The 17,300-nt window shown below is 64.1% G+C and overlaps 1 protein-coding gene across 16 annotated transcripts in view; it reads left to right on the forward strand.

Annotated features, from left to right (window-relative positions):
* The window catches only part of MAPK8IP3 (mitogen-activated protein kinase 8 interacting protein 3), a 53,151-nt gene extending 35,868 nt beyond the window's left edge, over positions 1-17,283 (forward strand). For 9 of the 16 annotated variants that reach the window (XM_037814508.1, XM_037814517.1, XM_037814509.1 and 6 more), the window contains 24 exons: positions 2,497-2,508; positions 3,298-3,315; positions 4,969-5,026; positions 5,390-5,542; positions 6,247-6,328; positions 9,351-9,481; positions 9,782-9,838; positions 9,941-10,111; positions 10,710-10,836; positions 10,961-11,056; positions 11,402-11,557; positions 12,075-12,240; positions 12,872-13,054; positions 13,141-13,330; positions 13,535-13,654; positions 13,743-13,823; positions 13,928-13,995; positions 14,109-14,257; positions 14,473-14,644; positions 14,967-15,080; positions 15,215-15,253; positions 15,365-15,544; positions 15,631-15,780; positions 15,858-17,283. In XM_037814508.1, coding sequence (XP_037670436.1) covers positions 2,497-2,508; positions 3,298-3,315; positions 4,969-5,026; positions 5,390-5,542; positions 6,247-6,328; positions 9,351-9,481; positions 9,782-9,838; positions 9,941-10,111; positions 10,710-10,836; positions 10,961-11,056; positions 11,402-11,557; positions 12,075-12,240; positions 12,872-13,054; positions 13,141-13,330; positions 13,535-13,654; positions 13,743-13,823; positions 13,928-13,995; positions 14,109-14,257; positions 14,473-14,644; positions 14,967-15,080; positions 15,215-15,253; positions 15,365-15,544; positions 15,631-15,780; positions 15,858-15,979 — 2,795 coding nt within the window. In that variant the 3' untranslated portion in view covers positions 15,980-17,283. Of the gene's footprint in view, positions 1-2,496; positions 2,509-3,297; positions 3,316-4,968; positions 5,027-5,389; positions 5,543-6,246; positions 6,329-9,350; positions 9,482-9,781; positions 9,839-9,940; positions 10,112-10,709; positions 10,837-10,960; positions 11,057-11,401; positions 11,558-12,074; positions 12,241-12,871; positions 13,055-13,140; positions 13,331-13,534; positions 13,655-13,742; positions 13,824-13,927; positions 13,996-14,108; positions 14,258-14,375; positions 14,645-14,966; positions 15,081-15,214; positions 15,254-15,364; positions 15,545-15,630; positions 15,781-15,857 lie in introns of those variants that run through there. The other 7 variants (XM_037814510.1, XM_037814521.1, XM_037814513.1 and 4 more) reach the window with 4 other exon arrangements.
* Positions 17,284-17,300: the final 17 nt, after the last annotated feature.

The raw sequence follows: 17,300 nt of genomic DNA on the forward strand, positions 1-17,300 counted from the left end.
AGTTTTGCGACAGCCCTCCACGCTGGCGGCTCAGCTCATGGCTCCAGGCACCTCCCGGCGCTGGGACTGACCCCTGGGCAGCGCGGGGAGGGAAGGAGCCTGTTAGCGAGCAGCCCGAGACCGCGCCGCGGGGCAGTGCGCTCTTACCTCCAGGATCTCCGGCACGGGGGTGCCGCCCCGCAACTCCACCTCCTGCTCCCTGCGAGGCCCACAGCAGCCCTGGGTCATTCGGTTAGAAGCTGAAGTTCAGACCCTTTTCATCTCAGAGTCAATGTCTGCACTCCCCTGCTCCGTGCGTGTGCAGCAGGGGCAGACCCCAGCCCAGCAGTAACCAGAACCATCACATCTAGAAAGAGCGTTGAGAAACAGACACACCTATGCAAAGAGAATGGGAAACTTAATCAAAAGACATAAAAGAAGAAGCCTCAAGTAAATAGAAAAATGTCACACATCCCTAGATGTAAAGATCATGTGGTGTGAAGCTGTCAGGTGACGTCGCAAACTGTCCATTGTTGTCGACAGTCCAAGGATTTGGAATTGGCCAGGAGCGGCAGTGTCACCAGGGCTGCTGGGACAGCTCCAACAGGTTGCCTGGTTAGGGAAACCCCTCTCGCGGGGGGCACCAGGAGGGCAGAGAAGGGCCTGGGGTCTGGGGCTCTGGCCAGCAGGGCATGGGTCTCTAGGTCAGAGGTCCCTGTGGGCACAGTGGCTCAGCCTCACATGACTGGCCCGTGGTGGCAGCCGCAGTTCCAGGGCATATGCAAAGCAGACGGGCTCTACATGGCTACAGGTGCCTTAGTTGGCTGTTTTAAGGCAATTGGATATGGCTGCCATGAAGAAGTGAATGACACACAGGACCAACACCCAGGGGCCACCTCGGCCCTCATATGTGACAGTTATTCACATAAATTCATTCAGGATCCAGGAAAACCCCAGCAGACTATTTTTCCCTGGAACTTTACAAATGGATTCTAAAGGTCTTCCAGAAGCATAAGTGTGTGAGAACAGCCCTGCACTTTTTGAAAAAGTGCCAGGTTGCAGGTGCCTAGGGGCAAGCAGGCTGGGGCAGGCCGGGGGGGCCACCTCGGGTGGACAGGCAGGGCACACAGCCCCAGCGCTGGGACATGCACCTGCAGAGGGACGTGCAGCGCAGCACTCTGCACGTACAAACTTACAGATGCCCCAAGCAGCCACTGACTGAGTGCTGCGACACGGGGCACACTGTGAGAGGCACGGCCTGGCAAGGGCCGTGGGCCTGTCTGGGATGTTGGCAATGACAGCATGGTCCCATTTTTGTTTCTTAACAATTAATGTCCATCCAGAAAGGCGTCTGAGAAAGGATATAAAATGGGAAGTGGAGATGAGAGAGGACACCCACTTCCTGATTTGTACAGTTTTTTGTCATTTGAAGCATTACAACATGTGTACTTTGTAATTTAAGTCAAGTGGCTTCCTGATACCATTTTCCCTTCCATGTGAAATGAATCAAGTGGAACCAGTATTGTTTCATCCATTTACCATTTTTCTCATGAGTCTCCACTGTGCAGAAGAAAGAGGCCAGGACCCCGGGGGGCCACAAGCCCCCGCCCTCTGCCTCTGCTGGTTTTGCCTTCTCTGCTCACTCTTTACCGTCCTTCACCTGAGGCCTTGCCCTTCCCTTCACGAGCCCCTGATCAGAGGACGCGGGAATCCGGGTCTGCGCTGCCCTGGTCACCCCCCACGGGGGCACATTGCTGGGGAGGAGCGAGCTGGCGAGCCCGGCAAGCACAGCTCATGCACTCAGTTCCTGTGAGGCGGGAGACCTCCACGGGGCTTTGCTGTGCACACTTGTACATGCATGCACATGCACATGCCACACGCATGCGCACACACACACACGCATGCCACATCCACATACGTGTGTGCACACCGGCACGCGCATGTACATGTACACCACACGTGCACACACATAAACATACAGCATGTGCATGAACCTACACACATGTATGCCACATGCACACATGCAGAGCACACACGTGTGTGCACACACGCGTGTACATATACACCACATGTGCACACACATACTACATACAGCATGTGCATGAACCTACACACATGTATACCACAAGCACACATGCAGAGCACACACGTGCATACAAAATATACCCACACGTGCATGTACCCCACATTCACACACACACCACACACCACACACCACCACCTGCACACATGCACACACACGATTCTCTTTACAAGCCTACATCGTCAGGTCTGCAGCGGCCAGCCTCCTGATGGGCAGACAGCAGAACAGAGGGGAAGGGCGAGTGGTTTTGGAATCAGAAAACTGCCTTGGGGTGCCTTGGGCACAGAAGGGCACTGTGCCCCGGCCCCTTCCCCTGGCCAAATCATTGTTGCTTTTCTTAAATGAGAATGTCTTTATTTGTTGGTTCCAGTCACCAACTGACCTTTGTCCGCTTCCTTTCCCCTGTCTATGTGCTTCGCTGGACCTGGCCCCAGGGGAGTTCTCAGGTATGCATCTCTCCCTGTTTGTCTTGGTTTTGGGGCCCCTCTTTCCCACGTGGAGCCCAGGTAGAGGGGCCTGCCCTCGGACCGCTGCTGCCACCCCTCTCCCGGCTTCTGCCTGGCTGCTCTGGCCGGCCTCAGCCTCTGAAGCAGGCCTGCTTCCGCTCACTGGCCTCCCACCGCGTGACAGCTTACGCCAGCATGCCCGCCCGCCCGCAGAGAGCAGCCTTGGGTCTGAGGGCACTGAGGGCCCCCAGGCTCCCTTCCCCAGGCCTGGGAAGGCCCCCAGGGCATTTCCTCAGGTCCTTGGGGCTACTAGAAATGCCCAGCTGGTCGGCAGATAATGGCTCAGGGCCCAGGCCTGCAGCCCTCTCCCCACCCTGCCAGAGACGCCCCAGGAGTCGAGGATGCCATGCTGTTCCCACCCGGCGCAGCTCCTGCCCTGCGGCCTCCACCCCTGCCCCTCCTGCCCCCGCCCAGGATTTTGTCATGAGACGGTAGCTGTGTTTCTAGCAGACACCTGGACTTTTACTCACCGCACATTTGCTTTTGGCTTAGTAGTCTTGGGGCAACCCCAAGGATAACATCCTGGACATTTCCAGAAGGTGTAGCTGACTGCTCCTGCCCTGCTGACCCCCACCTGTGCCACCCCCCTCACCCTGTAGAAGTAGCCCTCGAACCCCCGCCCCACCCAGCTGTTTATGACGGGCTTAACACGCTTGTTCTCTCTCCCCCCCTCTCTCCTCCCGCCCTCCCTGGCTGCCCCCTCCTGTGGGACCGGGATGGCTCCCATAGTGCGCGGTGACTTCTTTGGTAAGGCAAAGGCCGCCTTTCAGTCTGTGCTTGCCCTGTTTCTGGCTCCTCTCTACCCAACATCTTGTTATGCTTCATGAGCTGTTTGCTTTGTCCTGCATGGTGGCGGGGGCTGGTGAGGGCTGCAGGCTCCTGGGGGGCAGGCCGGGGCAAGGGGACCCCTCCACTCTGGGCCTATGCTTGGCCCGGCGAGGCCATCGGCCTGGCAGCCACCCCAATCCTCAGCCCACAGGCGGCTGTCAGGACTGGCCAGGCTGGTGAGCAGACCGCAGACAGGCTGAGGGGGGCGGCCTCTGGCCTCTGGGAGCCCCCAGAAGCCTGGCACAGGCCTGCCCAGGCGCTCCCCCAAAGCCTGCCTGGGGTGATCCTGCTGCCTCCTGAATGAGCCCAAAGGGGGTTGAAGCAGAGCTGGCCGGCAGGGGCCCTTCAGACCAAGCATGGAGTGTGCCCACACGTGTGTGCAAGTGTGTGAGTGTGTGTACCTGTGTGCACATGTGACAGCACATGTGCTAGTGAGCGCTGTGCATGTGTGGGCAGGTGTGTGCACACGTATGTGAGCATGTCTGAGCGTGTGTGTACCTGTGTGCACATGTGACAGCACATGTGCTAGTGAGCACTGTGCATGTGTGTACAGGCATGTGCACACGTGTGTGAGCATGTCTGTGAGCGTGTGTGTGTACCTGCATGCACATGTGAGCATGTGTGCTGGTGAGTGTTGTGCATGTGTGTACAGGCATGTGCACACGTGTGAGCATGTGTGCGCACGTGTGAGCATGCCTGTTAGCGTGTGTGTGCGTGCCTGCGTGCACATGTGACAGCATTGTGCTGGTGAGCGCTGTGCATGTGTGTACAGGCATGTGCACATGTGTGTGGGCATGTGTGCGCACGTGTGAGCATGCCTGTGAGCGTGCGTGTGTACCTGCGTGCACATGTGACAGCATGTGTGCTAGTGAGCGCTGTGCATGTGTGTACAGGCATGTGCACATGTGTGTGCACGTGTGAGCATGTCTCTGTGTGTGAGCACATGCGTGGGTAAGCGTTTGTGTGGGTGCCTTTTTTGGTTTACGATTGCCTTGAAAAGCAGAGGGGAGCAGGAGGGAGCGGCAGGCTTTCCTTCCATACCAGAGCGTGTGCCGTGTGGGCTTTGTGATGTGCGTAGAGAGTTTGGTGTGTGGGGCCTGCTTTGGGGTCTGGTCAGCAGAGGACATGTGTCAGCCCCCCAGGATCAGCACCAGGGCCTCTGGCCATGTGCTGCACGGGCGAAGGCTGCCGCCAGGGCCACATCCCCACGCAGAGGGACGCGCCTGCCCTCAGGGCCACCCATCTTCTCTGTGGTCACTTCAGCTCCTGCCTCCCTTCCCTGAAGGGGCCTCTGAGAAGTCTCTGCTGCATGCCGGACCCCGAGGCCACAGCGTGGGGGTGCTGGGCGGGGGTCGGGGAGGCACACGTCTGCCCATTCCATGTCAGCGGAGAGCCCTGAGACGTGCCCCGCCCTGGCCAGGAGAGCTGCTGCGCCCTCCAGGGTCTGTAGGGACCCTGCTCAGGTCCCCGCAAGGCCCATCTGGGACCCCCTGGGGGCCACATGCCACACAGCGCAGCAGTGGTGGGCCCGGCTCCCAGGCCCAGGTGGAAGCCCCATGCCTCTTGTTTCAGGAATGGGCAAGGAAGTGGGGAATCTGCTACTGGAAAACTCACAGCTTCTGGAAACCAAGTAAGAACACCCCCCACCCCGCCCCCTCCTTGCAGGTCCCCTGGGGAGGGCCTGGCCTACGGGGCGAGCCGTCCTGGAGCCCCTGCGCTCCTCGCGGCTGTCGTCTCTTTAACCAAGGAACTCAGGAGCAGGATTCTTGAGAAATTTCTTTAGAAAGCTCCTAAGGCCCCTTTAACCAGGACAGTTACATAGTTCAGCATCCGCATCAAGGCACTTAGAGCAGGAAGCACCCCTCACGATCACACTGGGCACAGGGCTGCAGCGTGACCCTAACCAGGACAGGGCTCTCCTGTCCCCCAACCGGGACTTGCACCTTCTCAGATATGCAGGCCCGGATGACACCTCGTCTTTCTCTTTCCAAAGAAACGCTTTGAATGTGGTGAAGAATGACCTGATTGCCAAGGTTGACCAGCTGTCCGGGGAGCAGGAGGTGCTCAAGGGGGAGCTGGAGGCCACCAAGCAGGCCAAAGTCAAGCTGGAAAACCGAATCAAGGAGCTGGAGGAGGAGCTGAAAAAGTGAGGGCGCGGCCCAGGGACAGCTTGGAAGGCGCCATCAGACGACACGGAGGCCCCTCCCAAGGCTCTCCAGGCAGCAGCCCCTGAGCCGGCATCCTCGCCAGCTGCCAAGGGGCCCCTTGCTTCCGTGGGGCCCACAGAGGGCGGGTCCTGCCCGAGCGCTCACTCTCGGAGTGCAGGGCAGGGATTGGCGGCTACCATTGCGTTCCACTAAGTTCCCTTCAGGAAGCAGAGCATGAGGGCCCCTGGGGTGCCCAGTACCTGCACCCACCGCTGCTGCCTGTGTTCTGGCTGCCAGGCGGGGTTCCAGGCCCACCTGTCGCTTTCCAGCACTTTCCCTGAGGGGGCCTGCTGCCAACCTTGCCCATCTTGGCTCTCCTGGAGGCGTGGGCTCTGTGCGGGGGGATAGGAGGTGCGAGGAGGCTCCCAGCTCTGCAGGAAGGGGGACCTGCTTTGCTCCCTGCTGACAGCGGCCACCTGGGTCAGAGCCCCCTTCCTTGGCCTAAGCCCTCCAGAACCAACACTGGGGTTCGGGACCTGAGGCGGGGGGACAGTATGCTCGGAGGGTGGGCAGGAGCATTCAGGGCCCAGCCCCAGCTAGATGGCCGCCCGGCCCCTGTGGGGATCCCAAGGCCTGTGGAGCACATAGACACAGCCGCCAGCTGGGGCTGGCTGGGCCTCAGTGTCCCCTCCCCACGTCACAGAGTGAAGTCTGAGGCCATCATCGCCCGGCGCGAGCCCAAAGAAGAGGTGGAGGATGTAAGCAGCTATCTCTGTACAGAATTGGTACAGTTCACTCTTCACATGCCTGGGGCTGGGGGGTAGGGGGTGGGCTGCCCAGGACATGCTGGCTCTTCAGGGACCAGGGACCCCTCACCCTCCTGGGGGACATCTGCCCTCTCCAGCTGCATGACCTCACCCTGGCCCTGTGTCCCCCAAAGAGTCACAAGCGTGGGAAATTTCTCATGGCACAATGTCCCCGCCACTGGCCGGGTCCTGTGCAGCCCTCCCACGTGGCCACTACTCATGGGGACTCCCGAGGGCTCCCGAGGGCCCACCCACTCAGTGGGGTCATGGCGCAGGCCACACACACACAACACGCCCCCGTGCACACCCCGATGCCCCTGTGAACACACACCTCAACCCCACATCCCAGCACTTTTCTTGCATGCATAGCCCGACATACCCCTGCACACACGTACACACGCCTCGTGCATGCACCCCCTGAATGGTCACCCCAACACACTCCAGCATGCCCCCTGCACGCACACCTTGACATACCCACTACACACACCCCAATGCATCTTTTGCACGCACACCCACACATGCTCTGCACACACCCATACATGCCCTGCACAACGCACCCACTCTCTTCACACACCCACACATGCCCTGCACACACCCATATATGCCCTGCACACACCCATGTATGCTCTGCACACATGCACCCATACACGCCCTGTACACACCAATATACGCCCTGCACACACGCACCCATAGTCACCTGCACAGGCACCCATACACTCCCTGCACACACGCACCCATACATGCCCTGCACACGCACCCATACACGCCCTGCACACATGCACCCGTACATGCCCTGCACACACAGCCATACACACCTGCACACACGCACCCATACACACCTGCACACACACCCATATGCCCTGCACACCCGTACATGCCCTGCACACACATACACACCCTGCACACACACCCATACACACCTGCACATACACCCATACACAATTGCACACACACCCATACGCACCTTACACATGCACCCATATGCCCTGCACACACACCTGTACATGCCCTGCACACACATACACACCCTACACGCACCCATACACGCCATGCACATGCACCCATACACACCTGCACACACACCTATACATGCCCTGCACACGCACCCATACACGCCTGCACACATGCACCCGTACATGCCCTGCACACACAGCCATACACACCTGCACACACACCCATATGCCCTGCACACCCGTACATGCCCTGCACACACATACACACCCTGCACACGCACCCATACACACCTGCACATACACCCATACACAATTGCACACACACCCATACGCACCCTACACATGCACCCATATGCCCTGCACACACACCCGTACACACCCTGCACACATATACACACCATACACACCCATACACACCCTGCACATACCCATATGCCCTGCACACACACATATGCCCTGCACACACATACACATCCTACACACACCTATACACGCCATGCATATGCACCTATACACACCTGCACATGCACTCATACACACCCTGCACACACACACCTGTACATGCCCTGCACACGCACCCATACACGCCTGCACACATGCACCCGTACATGCTCTGCACACACATACCCGTACATGCTCTGCACACATGCACCCGTACACGCCCTGCACACGCACCCATACACACCTGCACATGCACCCATATGCCCTGCACACCTGTACATGCCCTGCACACACATACACACCCTACACACACACCCATACACGCCATGCACACGCACCCTTACACACCTGCACATGTACCCATACACGCCCTGCACACGTACCCATACACACCTTGCACACACGCACCTGTACACATCCTGCACACGCACCCATATGCACCCTGCAATGCACCCATATGCCGTGCACACACTCATACACACCTGCACACACACTCATACACGCCCTGCACACACACCTGTACACACCCTGCACATGCACCCGTACACGCCCTGCACACACACACCCATACATGCCCTGCACACACCCATACACCCCTGCACACACACCCATACATGCCCTGCACACACCCATCTATGCTCTGCACACACGCACCCATACACGCCCTGCACACACCAATATACGTCCTGCACACACGTATCCATACACACCTGCACACGCACCCATACACGCCCTGCACACACACACCCTGCCTTGCGGTGGACTGAGATGATCAGGTGGCTGAGTCCTAGCAACAGCGGCCTCGCCCCCTCTGCTCTGTGGGGTGCCCTATGCCCAGGAGTGTCCCTGGGCCTGGCCATATGTGGGGGGAGGGTGTCCCAGGGACTTTCCCACTGCAGGACTCTGGCCACCTGCCCCCAGAATCGAGCTGGCTGGAGCGCTGCCCCCCAGCACTCTCACAGAGCCAGACTAGCCTTCTCAAGGCCAGGGCCAGGCCGCGGTTCTGGAATTCCCCTGGGAGCTCTGTTCCTCGGGTGGCTCCCAGCGGCCAGGGTGCAGGGCTCTGCTCCTGCCCCTCGCCGGCCCAGTTGTCCCAGGCGTGTGACCAAGCTGACAGAGACTGCACTCAGTGCCCCCTGGGCCAGGGCTCCCCAGTGCGGGGCCTCCTGGTTTGAGCCTGAGACGCCCTTTGCAGGGGGCCGGGCTGGCACTGGCCACCCTGCTGGCCCCTGCTCCTGGGCCGGGGTGCTCTGGCTGGGGAGGCCTGGCCCTGGGAACTCGCAGATGGCCACGCACCCCCGGCCCCGGCCCTTCCCCTGCGGCCTGGGCCCTGCCCACCTGCCAGCCCCCGCCTGAGGCCATTGGGACTGGCCCTTCTTTTTGCCCAGGGAGTCCAGGGACTTATAGGAACTGTCCCCTGGGTGTGCCCCTCAAGTGTCTCGTGTGACACTGGAGAGAAGCAGCCCGAGTGGCGAGAGAGAGAGCCGGACTCCCCCCTGGCTGGCTTGGCTGAGGTTTGGGGTGTTGCCTGGCTTCCTGCTGCTTCGAGGCCTGCCCGGTGCCCAGGGCCCCCTGACCACGGCTGAGTGGCGGCGCCTCCCCTGCAGGACAGCGTCCCCATGACCCAGCGCCGGCGCTTCACGCGGGTGGAGATGGCCCGCGTGCTCATGGAGCGCAACCAGTACAAGGAGCGGCTGATGGAGCTGCAGGAGGCTGTGCGGTGGACTGAGATGATCAGGTGGCCGTTCCCACCGCCCCCTGCTGCCAGGGACCCCCGGGCCTGGGCTGGGCGGGTCCTCCCTGACGGCCCCTTGGCCTAGGGGTAGCCGAGGGGCGTCTCCCGGAAGGAGGGGGCTGGGCCCCCAGCTACCAGGGACTCTACTCGGAAGTGCCCGGGAGACACCCGCAGGGCCCTTTCCCCACGGTGCCCCTTCGAGAGGGGCTTCCCTCCAGCCGGGCCCAGGCCCCATGCAGGGGAGGCCAGAGGCAGCCAGGTGGGGCGGGGGCCGACACGGCGCCCTCTCTGTGTCACCCGCAGAGCCTCCAGAGAACACCCGTCCGTGCAGGAGAAGAAGAAGTCAACCATCTGGCAGTTGTGAGTCCTGGGGGTGCCAGGAAGGCACAGCCGGATGGAGATGGGGGGTCCGGCTCCAAGGCCGGCTGCGCCCTCACCCGCCCGCCCTGTGCCTGCCGGCAGCTTCAGCCGCCTCTTCAGCTCTTCGTCCAGCCCCCCGCCCACCAAGCGCGCCTACCCCGCCGTCAACATCCACTACAAGTCGCCCACCGCGGCCGGCTTCAGCCAGCGCCGTGGCCACACCAGGTGCCAGGGCCCGGCCGGCAGCCGCCCCCTCGAGTTCTTTCCCGACGAGTGAGTGTCCCCCTGCCTGCTCCGCTGAGCCACGTCTTCCCAGGACCCCCCCACCCCACGCCCAGCGCTGCGGGGGCAGTGCCCAGGAGGAAAGCTCTCCCCGCATAGCCGCGCATCCCCGGTGGGAGCGGTGAGCCATGCTCTTGGCTCGTGGGGTCCTCCAGGCTCAGCTCTGGCTGCAGCAAGGGGCCCCATCAGCCCCACAGAGCCCAGCTGTGCCCCTGTCCTGGACGCACAGCTCTGAGAACGTCCCTGCAGGGTTGGGTTCCTTCCTGGGGTTGGTTCTGTTGGGAAGGGCGGTGGGCTGGGAGTCAGCAGTGGGGGGTGGGGAGCTCAATGTTGGCTGCAGAGCAGGATGGGGCCCTCTGTGTCTGTGTCAGGGACCTGCAGGAGTTTCCCCTGGGTGGGGTCCTTGCCAGCTGAGCTTTGGTGATGATGACAATGGGGTCAGGCCTTGTGGCCTCTGATTCCCACCCATCGCCGTGGCCCCCTCCCACTGAGTGCCTGGCCAAGGGAGGAGGAGTCTTGTGCCGCGGGTCTCCCAGGACCCTCCCCACAGCTCCTCCCTGCCGCTGACCGTGACCGCTGTTGCCCTCAGCGACTGCACGTCCTCCGTGCGGCGTGAGCAGAAGCGCGAGCAGTACCGCCAGGTCCGCGAACACGTGCGCAACGACGACGGGAGGCTGCAGGCCTGCGGCTGGAGCCTGCCGGCCAAGTACAAGCAGGTGAGCGGCAGCCTCAGGGGGCTGGGGGGCACTCCATGCTCCCCCACACTGGCACCCTCCTCCCCCCATGCCCCCCACATGCCCCCACCCTGTGCGCTGCCCCAGCGCCTCCGCCTTGTTGCAGCTGAGCCCAAACGGGGGCCAGGAGGACACGCGCGTGAAGAACGTGCCGGTGCCCGTGTACTGCCGTCCCCTGGTAGAGAAAGACCCCACCATGAAGGTGAGGCCCCAGCCCCCTCAGGCCGGGCAGGAACAGGGTCCTGCTGGGGAGCTGAGACCGCGGCATGTGGGGAGCCCCAGGCCAGCCCCGGCAGCCCCAGCATCGGCTGGCACAGCCAGCTGCCACCCCCACCTTCATACCCCCAAAGCTGCAAGTGTCCTGACCAGCCCAGGTGTGCCTGCCCCGAGGGGTTGAGCTGGCAGGCACCTGGCAGCCAGGTGGAGGGGAGGGTGAGGGACCCCTTCCCCAGGATGCAGGAGCAGCCCAGCAGCCAGAGCCGGGCCCACTCGGAGCCCCCGCAGGCCCAGAGCATCCTGCTGAGGCGCTGAGGCCTGGTTCCCGCAGCTGTGGTGCGCCGCGGGGGTCAACCTGAGCGGGTGGAGACGGAGCGAGGAGGATCCTGCGAACGGAGTTAAGCCTGCGCCCGGCCGCGACCCTCTGACCTGCGACCGGGAAGTGGAAGGCGAGGCCAGGAGCAGCCACACGTCTCCGGAAAAGAAGGTCAGAGTGCAGCAAGCGGCCTGGCGGCCCCAGGCCAGTGTCTCTGCTGTCATCCTCCCATGCACGGTCCTGTTGGGGGGCAGAGGTCAAGGACCTGTGGGGGTCTGGGTGGGGCAGCTGGTAGCCAGGAGCTGGAGGCCCCTTCTGGGGACCTTTTCCCTTGGAGCCGTGGCTGGGAGCACTCGCTCTCCCCACCGCTGCCTCCTCGGGTCTCCGCAGGCAGATGGGCCAGGCTGCTTCCCCTGTGCACGCTGCACATTGCTGACGCCCCAGGGGTCTGGGTGCAAAGGCCTCTTCCTCCGACGCATCTCTGGGTGGGCAAGCTGGCCTCTGCAAACGAGGCTGTGTGTGAGTCAGCCACGCCAGGTGCCCTCCTGCTCAAGGGGGAGGACAGCCATGCCCCTCAGGCCGCTGCCAAGGCCAGGCACTAAGATTCTGGGAAAGCCGCCACAACCCCACACTGCTGCTGAGGCGGCCGTGAGCTCAGGCACCAGCCCTGGTCTCCTTGGGCTCTTAGGCCAAGGAGCTCCAGGAGATGGACACCACGTCCAGCCGGGTCTGGGTCCTCACCAGCACCCTGACCACCAGCAAAGTGGTGATCGTCGATGCCAACCAGCCGGGCACGGTCGTGGACCAGTTTACTGTCTGCAACGCCCACGTTCTGTGCATCTCCAGCGTCCCTGGTGAGCTGCCTGCGGGCTGGGGGGCCTGGGCTTTTCACGGGGTCTGGGATGCAGCATGGCTGTCACGACAACCTGGGGACACACAAGACCGTGGGGCAGGGGTGGATGGTGGGAGGCTCCACCCGGAAGTGGGCAAGCCCCAGGTCCATGTGTGCAGCTGCTGGGTGAGGCCAAAGGCTGCAGCACTAAGTCCCCGAGCAGTTTGGAACATCAGTCAGATCCAGTAAGGAACCGCTGCTCTGTGCTGAGTGCCCAGCCTCCAGGGGTCCTCACCCACCGCCCGGGTGCCACTGGGGAAGCAGTGCGTGGCTGCCGGCCCCAAGGAGAGGAGGGTGGGAGGACCCCTGCCAGGACTCAGGTGGGGACAGTGGGTCCATCGGCAGGGTCGGCCCTGAGTTCCTTGGAGCTCCCGGTTCTGTCACGTGGTCACAAGTTATTTTTTCCTAGAGTCTGGGGTCTCAATACCCTGTTCCATTCAGCCGAGGCCATCCCCCTAGAGAGATGGGAGTGCCGTGTGCCCAGGCTGGCCGGTCTGTGGGAGGAGCCAGCAGGAGACCCCATCCCACCCCCGCCCCTGCCTGGCCATGCCGGCTCCCGGCGGGAACTGATGGCCGCGGATCTCTCCTCCCAGCGGCCAGCGACAGCGACTACCCCCCCGGCGAGATCTTCCTGGACAGCGACGTCAACCCCGAAGACTCGGGTGCAGACGGCATGCTGGCTGGCATCACACTGGTGGGCTGTGCCAGCCGCTGTAATGTGCCACGCAGCAACTGCTCCTCCCGGGGGGACACCCCGGTGCTGGACAAGGGGCAGGGTGAGTCCTGGAGCCCCCGTTGGCCGCTCGTTCCGGGCCCTCATTTCCGGCCCTCTGCCCAGCACTAGCTCACACCCCTCCCACAGGGGAGGTGGCCGCCGTCGGCAACGGGAAGGTCAACTTATCCCAGCCCACGGAGGAAGCCACGGAGGCCACCGAGGTGCCAGACCCGGGCCCCAGCGAGCCTGAGGCAGCCACGGTGCAGCCAGGGCCCCTCACGGAGCATGTCTTCACGGACACGGCGCCCACCCCACCGTCCAGCACCCAGCCTGCCAAGTGAGCCTCTCGGCCCAGGAAGAGACGGGGGAGGGGAGGGAAGCCTAGCGGCCCCCAAGGCAGTCTACACTTGGAGGAGTGCAGGGGTCCCTGCCTGGCCCAGCCTGTGAGGGCCAGACCCCTCTCCCCAAGACAGGCTCTTCCCCGCGGTGGGGGAGGTTGGGACTGGGAGGGGCCGCCCTGGAGCCGCCGGCCTTCCTGCAGCGAGAGTGGGCCGGATGCCGACACCAGCGGGGCACAGCCTGAGCCGGAGCCCAGTGCGGACCCCGCAGGGACGTGCAGCAGTGCAGCGCCCACCATGTGGCTGGGAGCTCAGAACGGATGGTAGGCGGGCAACGCACAGGGGTGCAGGGCATGGTTCGGGAGGTGGGTGGGCAGCAGGGCGAGCCCCTCACCCCGGGCCCCTCCACAGGCTCTACGTGCACTCGGCCGTGGCCAACTGGAAGAAGTGCCTGCACTCCATCAAGCTGAAGGACTCGGTCCTGAGCCTGGTGTAGGTGCCACCGCGGCGGGGGGCGCAGGAGGGTGCGGGAGGGCGTGGGCGAGCCTGGGCAGGACCGCAGGGGCTCCAGCGTCTGAGCGGGACTCGCGTTGCAGGCACGTGAAGGGCCGTGTGCTGGTGGCACTGGCCGATGGGACCCTGGCCATCTTCCACCGAGGCGAAGGTGAGCGTGGTGGTGGGGGCGGGCGGGTGCTCGGCCAGCTCCGGCCTGTCTGAGCCGGGGGCTGGCCCTCAGCTCCCGGGCCAGGCCAAGCAGGGTGTCCGGGCTCCCTGCAGACAGCCAGTGGGACCTGAGCAACCACCACCTGATGGGCCTGGGCCATCCGCACCACTCGATCCGCTGCATGGCCGTGGTGCACGACCGCGTGTGGTGCGGCTACAAGAACAAGGTGCACGTGATCCAGCCCAAGACCATGCAGATTGAGGCAAGCGCGGGCCCGGCGGGGCGGGCGGTGGGGACGGGGCGGGGCGCGGGCGCGGGGCCGCTGCTGCCGCTGCCCTCCAGAGCAGAAGCCCCTGCGACCCCTGGGCCGGCCTGGGCAGGTGGCAGCAAAGCAGGCGCTCGAGAAGCTGAGGAGCGAGCTGGGGTCCCCTGGGCATCGGGGTCCCCACCCCCTGATGGGCCGCGACGGCCCCACAGAAGTCCTTTGATGCCCACCCGCGGAGGGAAAGCCAGGTGCGGCAGCTGGCGTGGGTCGGCGACGGGGTGTGGGTGTCCATCCGCCTGGACTCCACCCTGCGGCTCTACCACGCCCACACCCACCAGCACCTACAGGACGTGGACATCGAGCCCTACGTCAGCAAGATGCTGGGTGAGGGGCTGCGGGCCGGGGCGCGCCTGCGGGGGCGGGGATGCGGGGGGCGGGGCGAACCTGCGGGGGCGGGGATGCGGGGGGCGGGGCGAACCTGCGGGGGCGGGGATGCGGGGGCGGGGCGAACCTGCAGGGCGGGGCTGTGGGGCGGGACGGGGCGAACCTGCGGGGGCGGGGATGCGGGGGCGGGGCGAACCTGCGGGGCGGGGCGAACCCGCGGGGGCGGGGCTGCGGGGGGCGGGGCGGGGCGAACCTGCGGGGGCGGGGCGCACCGGCTGGCCTTGCGCTTCGCTGACGCCGCTCGGCCCCGTCCCGCCTCCAGGCACCGGCAAGCTGGGCTTCTCCTTCGTGCGCATCACAGCCCTGCTCATCGCGGGCAGCCGCCTGTGGGTGGGCACCGGCAATGGTGTCGTCATCTCCATCCCGCTGACCGAGAGTGAGTGCCACCCGCCCCTGCCCCCTTTCCCCGGGGCAGAGCGCCCGTCAGCCTCCCCCGGTGCCCGGGGTGTGGGGTGCTGCTGGCCGGGCCACCCAGTGCGCCCCTGCTGACAGGCGCCCCTGTCTCCCCAGCTGTGGTCCTGCACCGAGGCCAGCTCCTGGGGCTCCGAGGTAAGACCACCACTTCCGGGTGATCTGAGAGAAGCCGGCCGGGGCTGGCCTCACCTGCCCTGCCAACCGGGCCCTCCCAGGGCAATGCAGCTCTCTGATCTCTGTTTCTAGCCAACAAGACGTCCCCCACGTCCGGGGAGGGTGCCCGCCCTGGCGGCGTCATCCATGTGTACGGTGACGACAGCAGTGACAAGTCGGCCAGCAGCTTCATCCCCTACTGCTCCATGGCCCAGGCCCAGCTCTGCTTCCACGGGCACCGGGACGCTGTCAAGTTCTTCGTCTCCGTGCCAGGTGGGTGTGTGGCCCACACCCCAGGGGCGCAGGCAGTGGCGTCGGAAGCCCTGGCTCTGCCCTAAGCCGCTTCTACTCCTCGGCAGGGAACGTGCTGGCCACCCTCAACGGCAGTGTGCTGGACAGCCCCTCCGAGGGCCCCGGGCCCACTGCCACTGCCTCGGACGCTGAGGGCCAGAAGCTGAAGAACGTGCTGGTGCTGAGCGGCGGGGAGGGCTACATCGACTTCCGCATCGGTGAGCCGGGCAGGCGCAGCGGGGGCCCTGCGCATGCAGGCGGGAGCTGTGCTCACAGTGCAGGGCTGACCTTGCAGGGGACGGAGAGGACGATGAGACGGAGGAGGGCGCCGCGGACGTGAGCCAGGTGAAGCCCGCACTGTCCAAGGCCGAGCGCAGCCACGTCATCGTGTGGCAAGTCTCCTACGTCCCCGAGTGAGCCGCTGCCCGCCCTGGGCTGCCGCCCTGCCAGCAGCACCGTGCCCACCCCCTCCAGCCTCTTCACTCGAAGCCCCCCACCCCACCCCCCAGGGCCCAGGAGGCATGGGAGCAGGCCTGGCTCTTGCACCTGCAGGCGCTGGAACATCTTGGGGCTCCTTCCCCAGCAATTCCCTGCCAAAGTCCCAGGGGCATCTCAGGGCCAGAGCAGGAGGGCCTCCCAGGGCTCCCACGCCCTTCACTCCCAGGAGCTCCCCAGGGCCCCACCGCTTCCCACCCTGACCCACCTGCCACCCTTCAGGGGAGGTGTTCCACTGCCTGAGGGGGTGGGGCCCAGTGCATCCTTTCCCAGGGAGCCAGGGCCGTGCGCACCCCAGTGCCTGTGCCCTGCCTGCCCTCCTGGGCTTGGTCTCTCTCCAAGCTCCTGTCCCCTCAGTCCTGGTGTCTGGGGACCTGGTGTGACAGCCCCTGGCCAGGCTCCTTGCGGCAGCTGCACAAGAGGAGAGCCCAGGTCCCCTCCCGGCCCCAGGCCCCACTCTGCCCTGGCTGACCCACGCTCCCCCCCCCTCCCGCCATCCTAAGAGCAGGGCTTCATGGGAGCTGGCCCTGGAGCCCTGCCCACCCCCAGGCCCCTGGATGGGGTTTCTCAGGCTGCCAGGGCAGACCCGGGCTCAGGAAGAGGGGGCTTCCTCTTAGGCTCAGGCTGTTGGGGGGCGTCCTGCACCCGGGGCCCCGAGGAGCCGCATTATGGACACGTGACTAAGTGCCTAGGGTTGGCTGAGGTGGTTTGCTCTCTTGGGGGGCAGCTGATGGAGGCTGCTGTTGGAGACCTGAGAGGTTCCAGGCGTGTGCACGGGAGGGGGCTCAGCTCCCAGGTGGGCTCCAGCCACCTGCCTGCAGAGTATTCACCCTGCACACAGCTCTCACTGAGGGCCTGGCCTTGCTCGCTTCCCCTCCCACCCCCACCCACCCTGCCTTGTTTCTGCTCCTGGAGACCCTGAATCCAGGCAGCCCAGTCCAGCTGCCCACCCAAGCCCACCAGAGAAGCACAGATCTTGGGCTGCCGTCCCTTGGCCTTGTGCCACTGCAGCACCAGGTGCTGCAGGCTTGTCTCCTCCGCCCCACCTATCCACTGTGATGTATGTACAGTCCCTTGTCTGTCCCTACAAGGTGTGAAGTGACTCTGGATTAGCCGGGTGGGTGCCTCTGGGAGCAGTGGCTGCGTGATGATTGCCCTCAGGCTTTGCCCCTGCAAGTGACTCCATGTACTTGTTCTGTATGTAATAAACGTCCTAGCGTCCTACATCCACCTTTCCTGGGGT

Source organism: Choloepus didactylus, chromosome 21 (genome assembly GCF_015220235.1).
Source record: "Choloepus didactylus isolate mChoDid1 chromosome 21, mChoDid1.pri, whole genome shotgun sequence".
Lineage (NCBI taxonomy): Eukaryota > Metazoa > Chordata > Mammalia > Pilosa > Megalonychidae > Choloepus > Choloepus didactylus.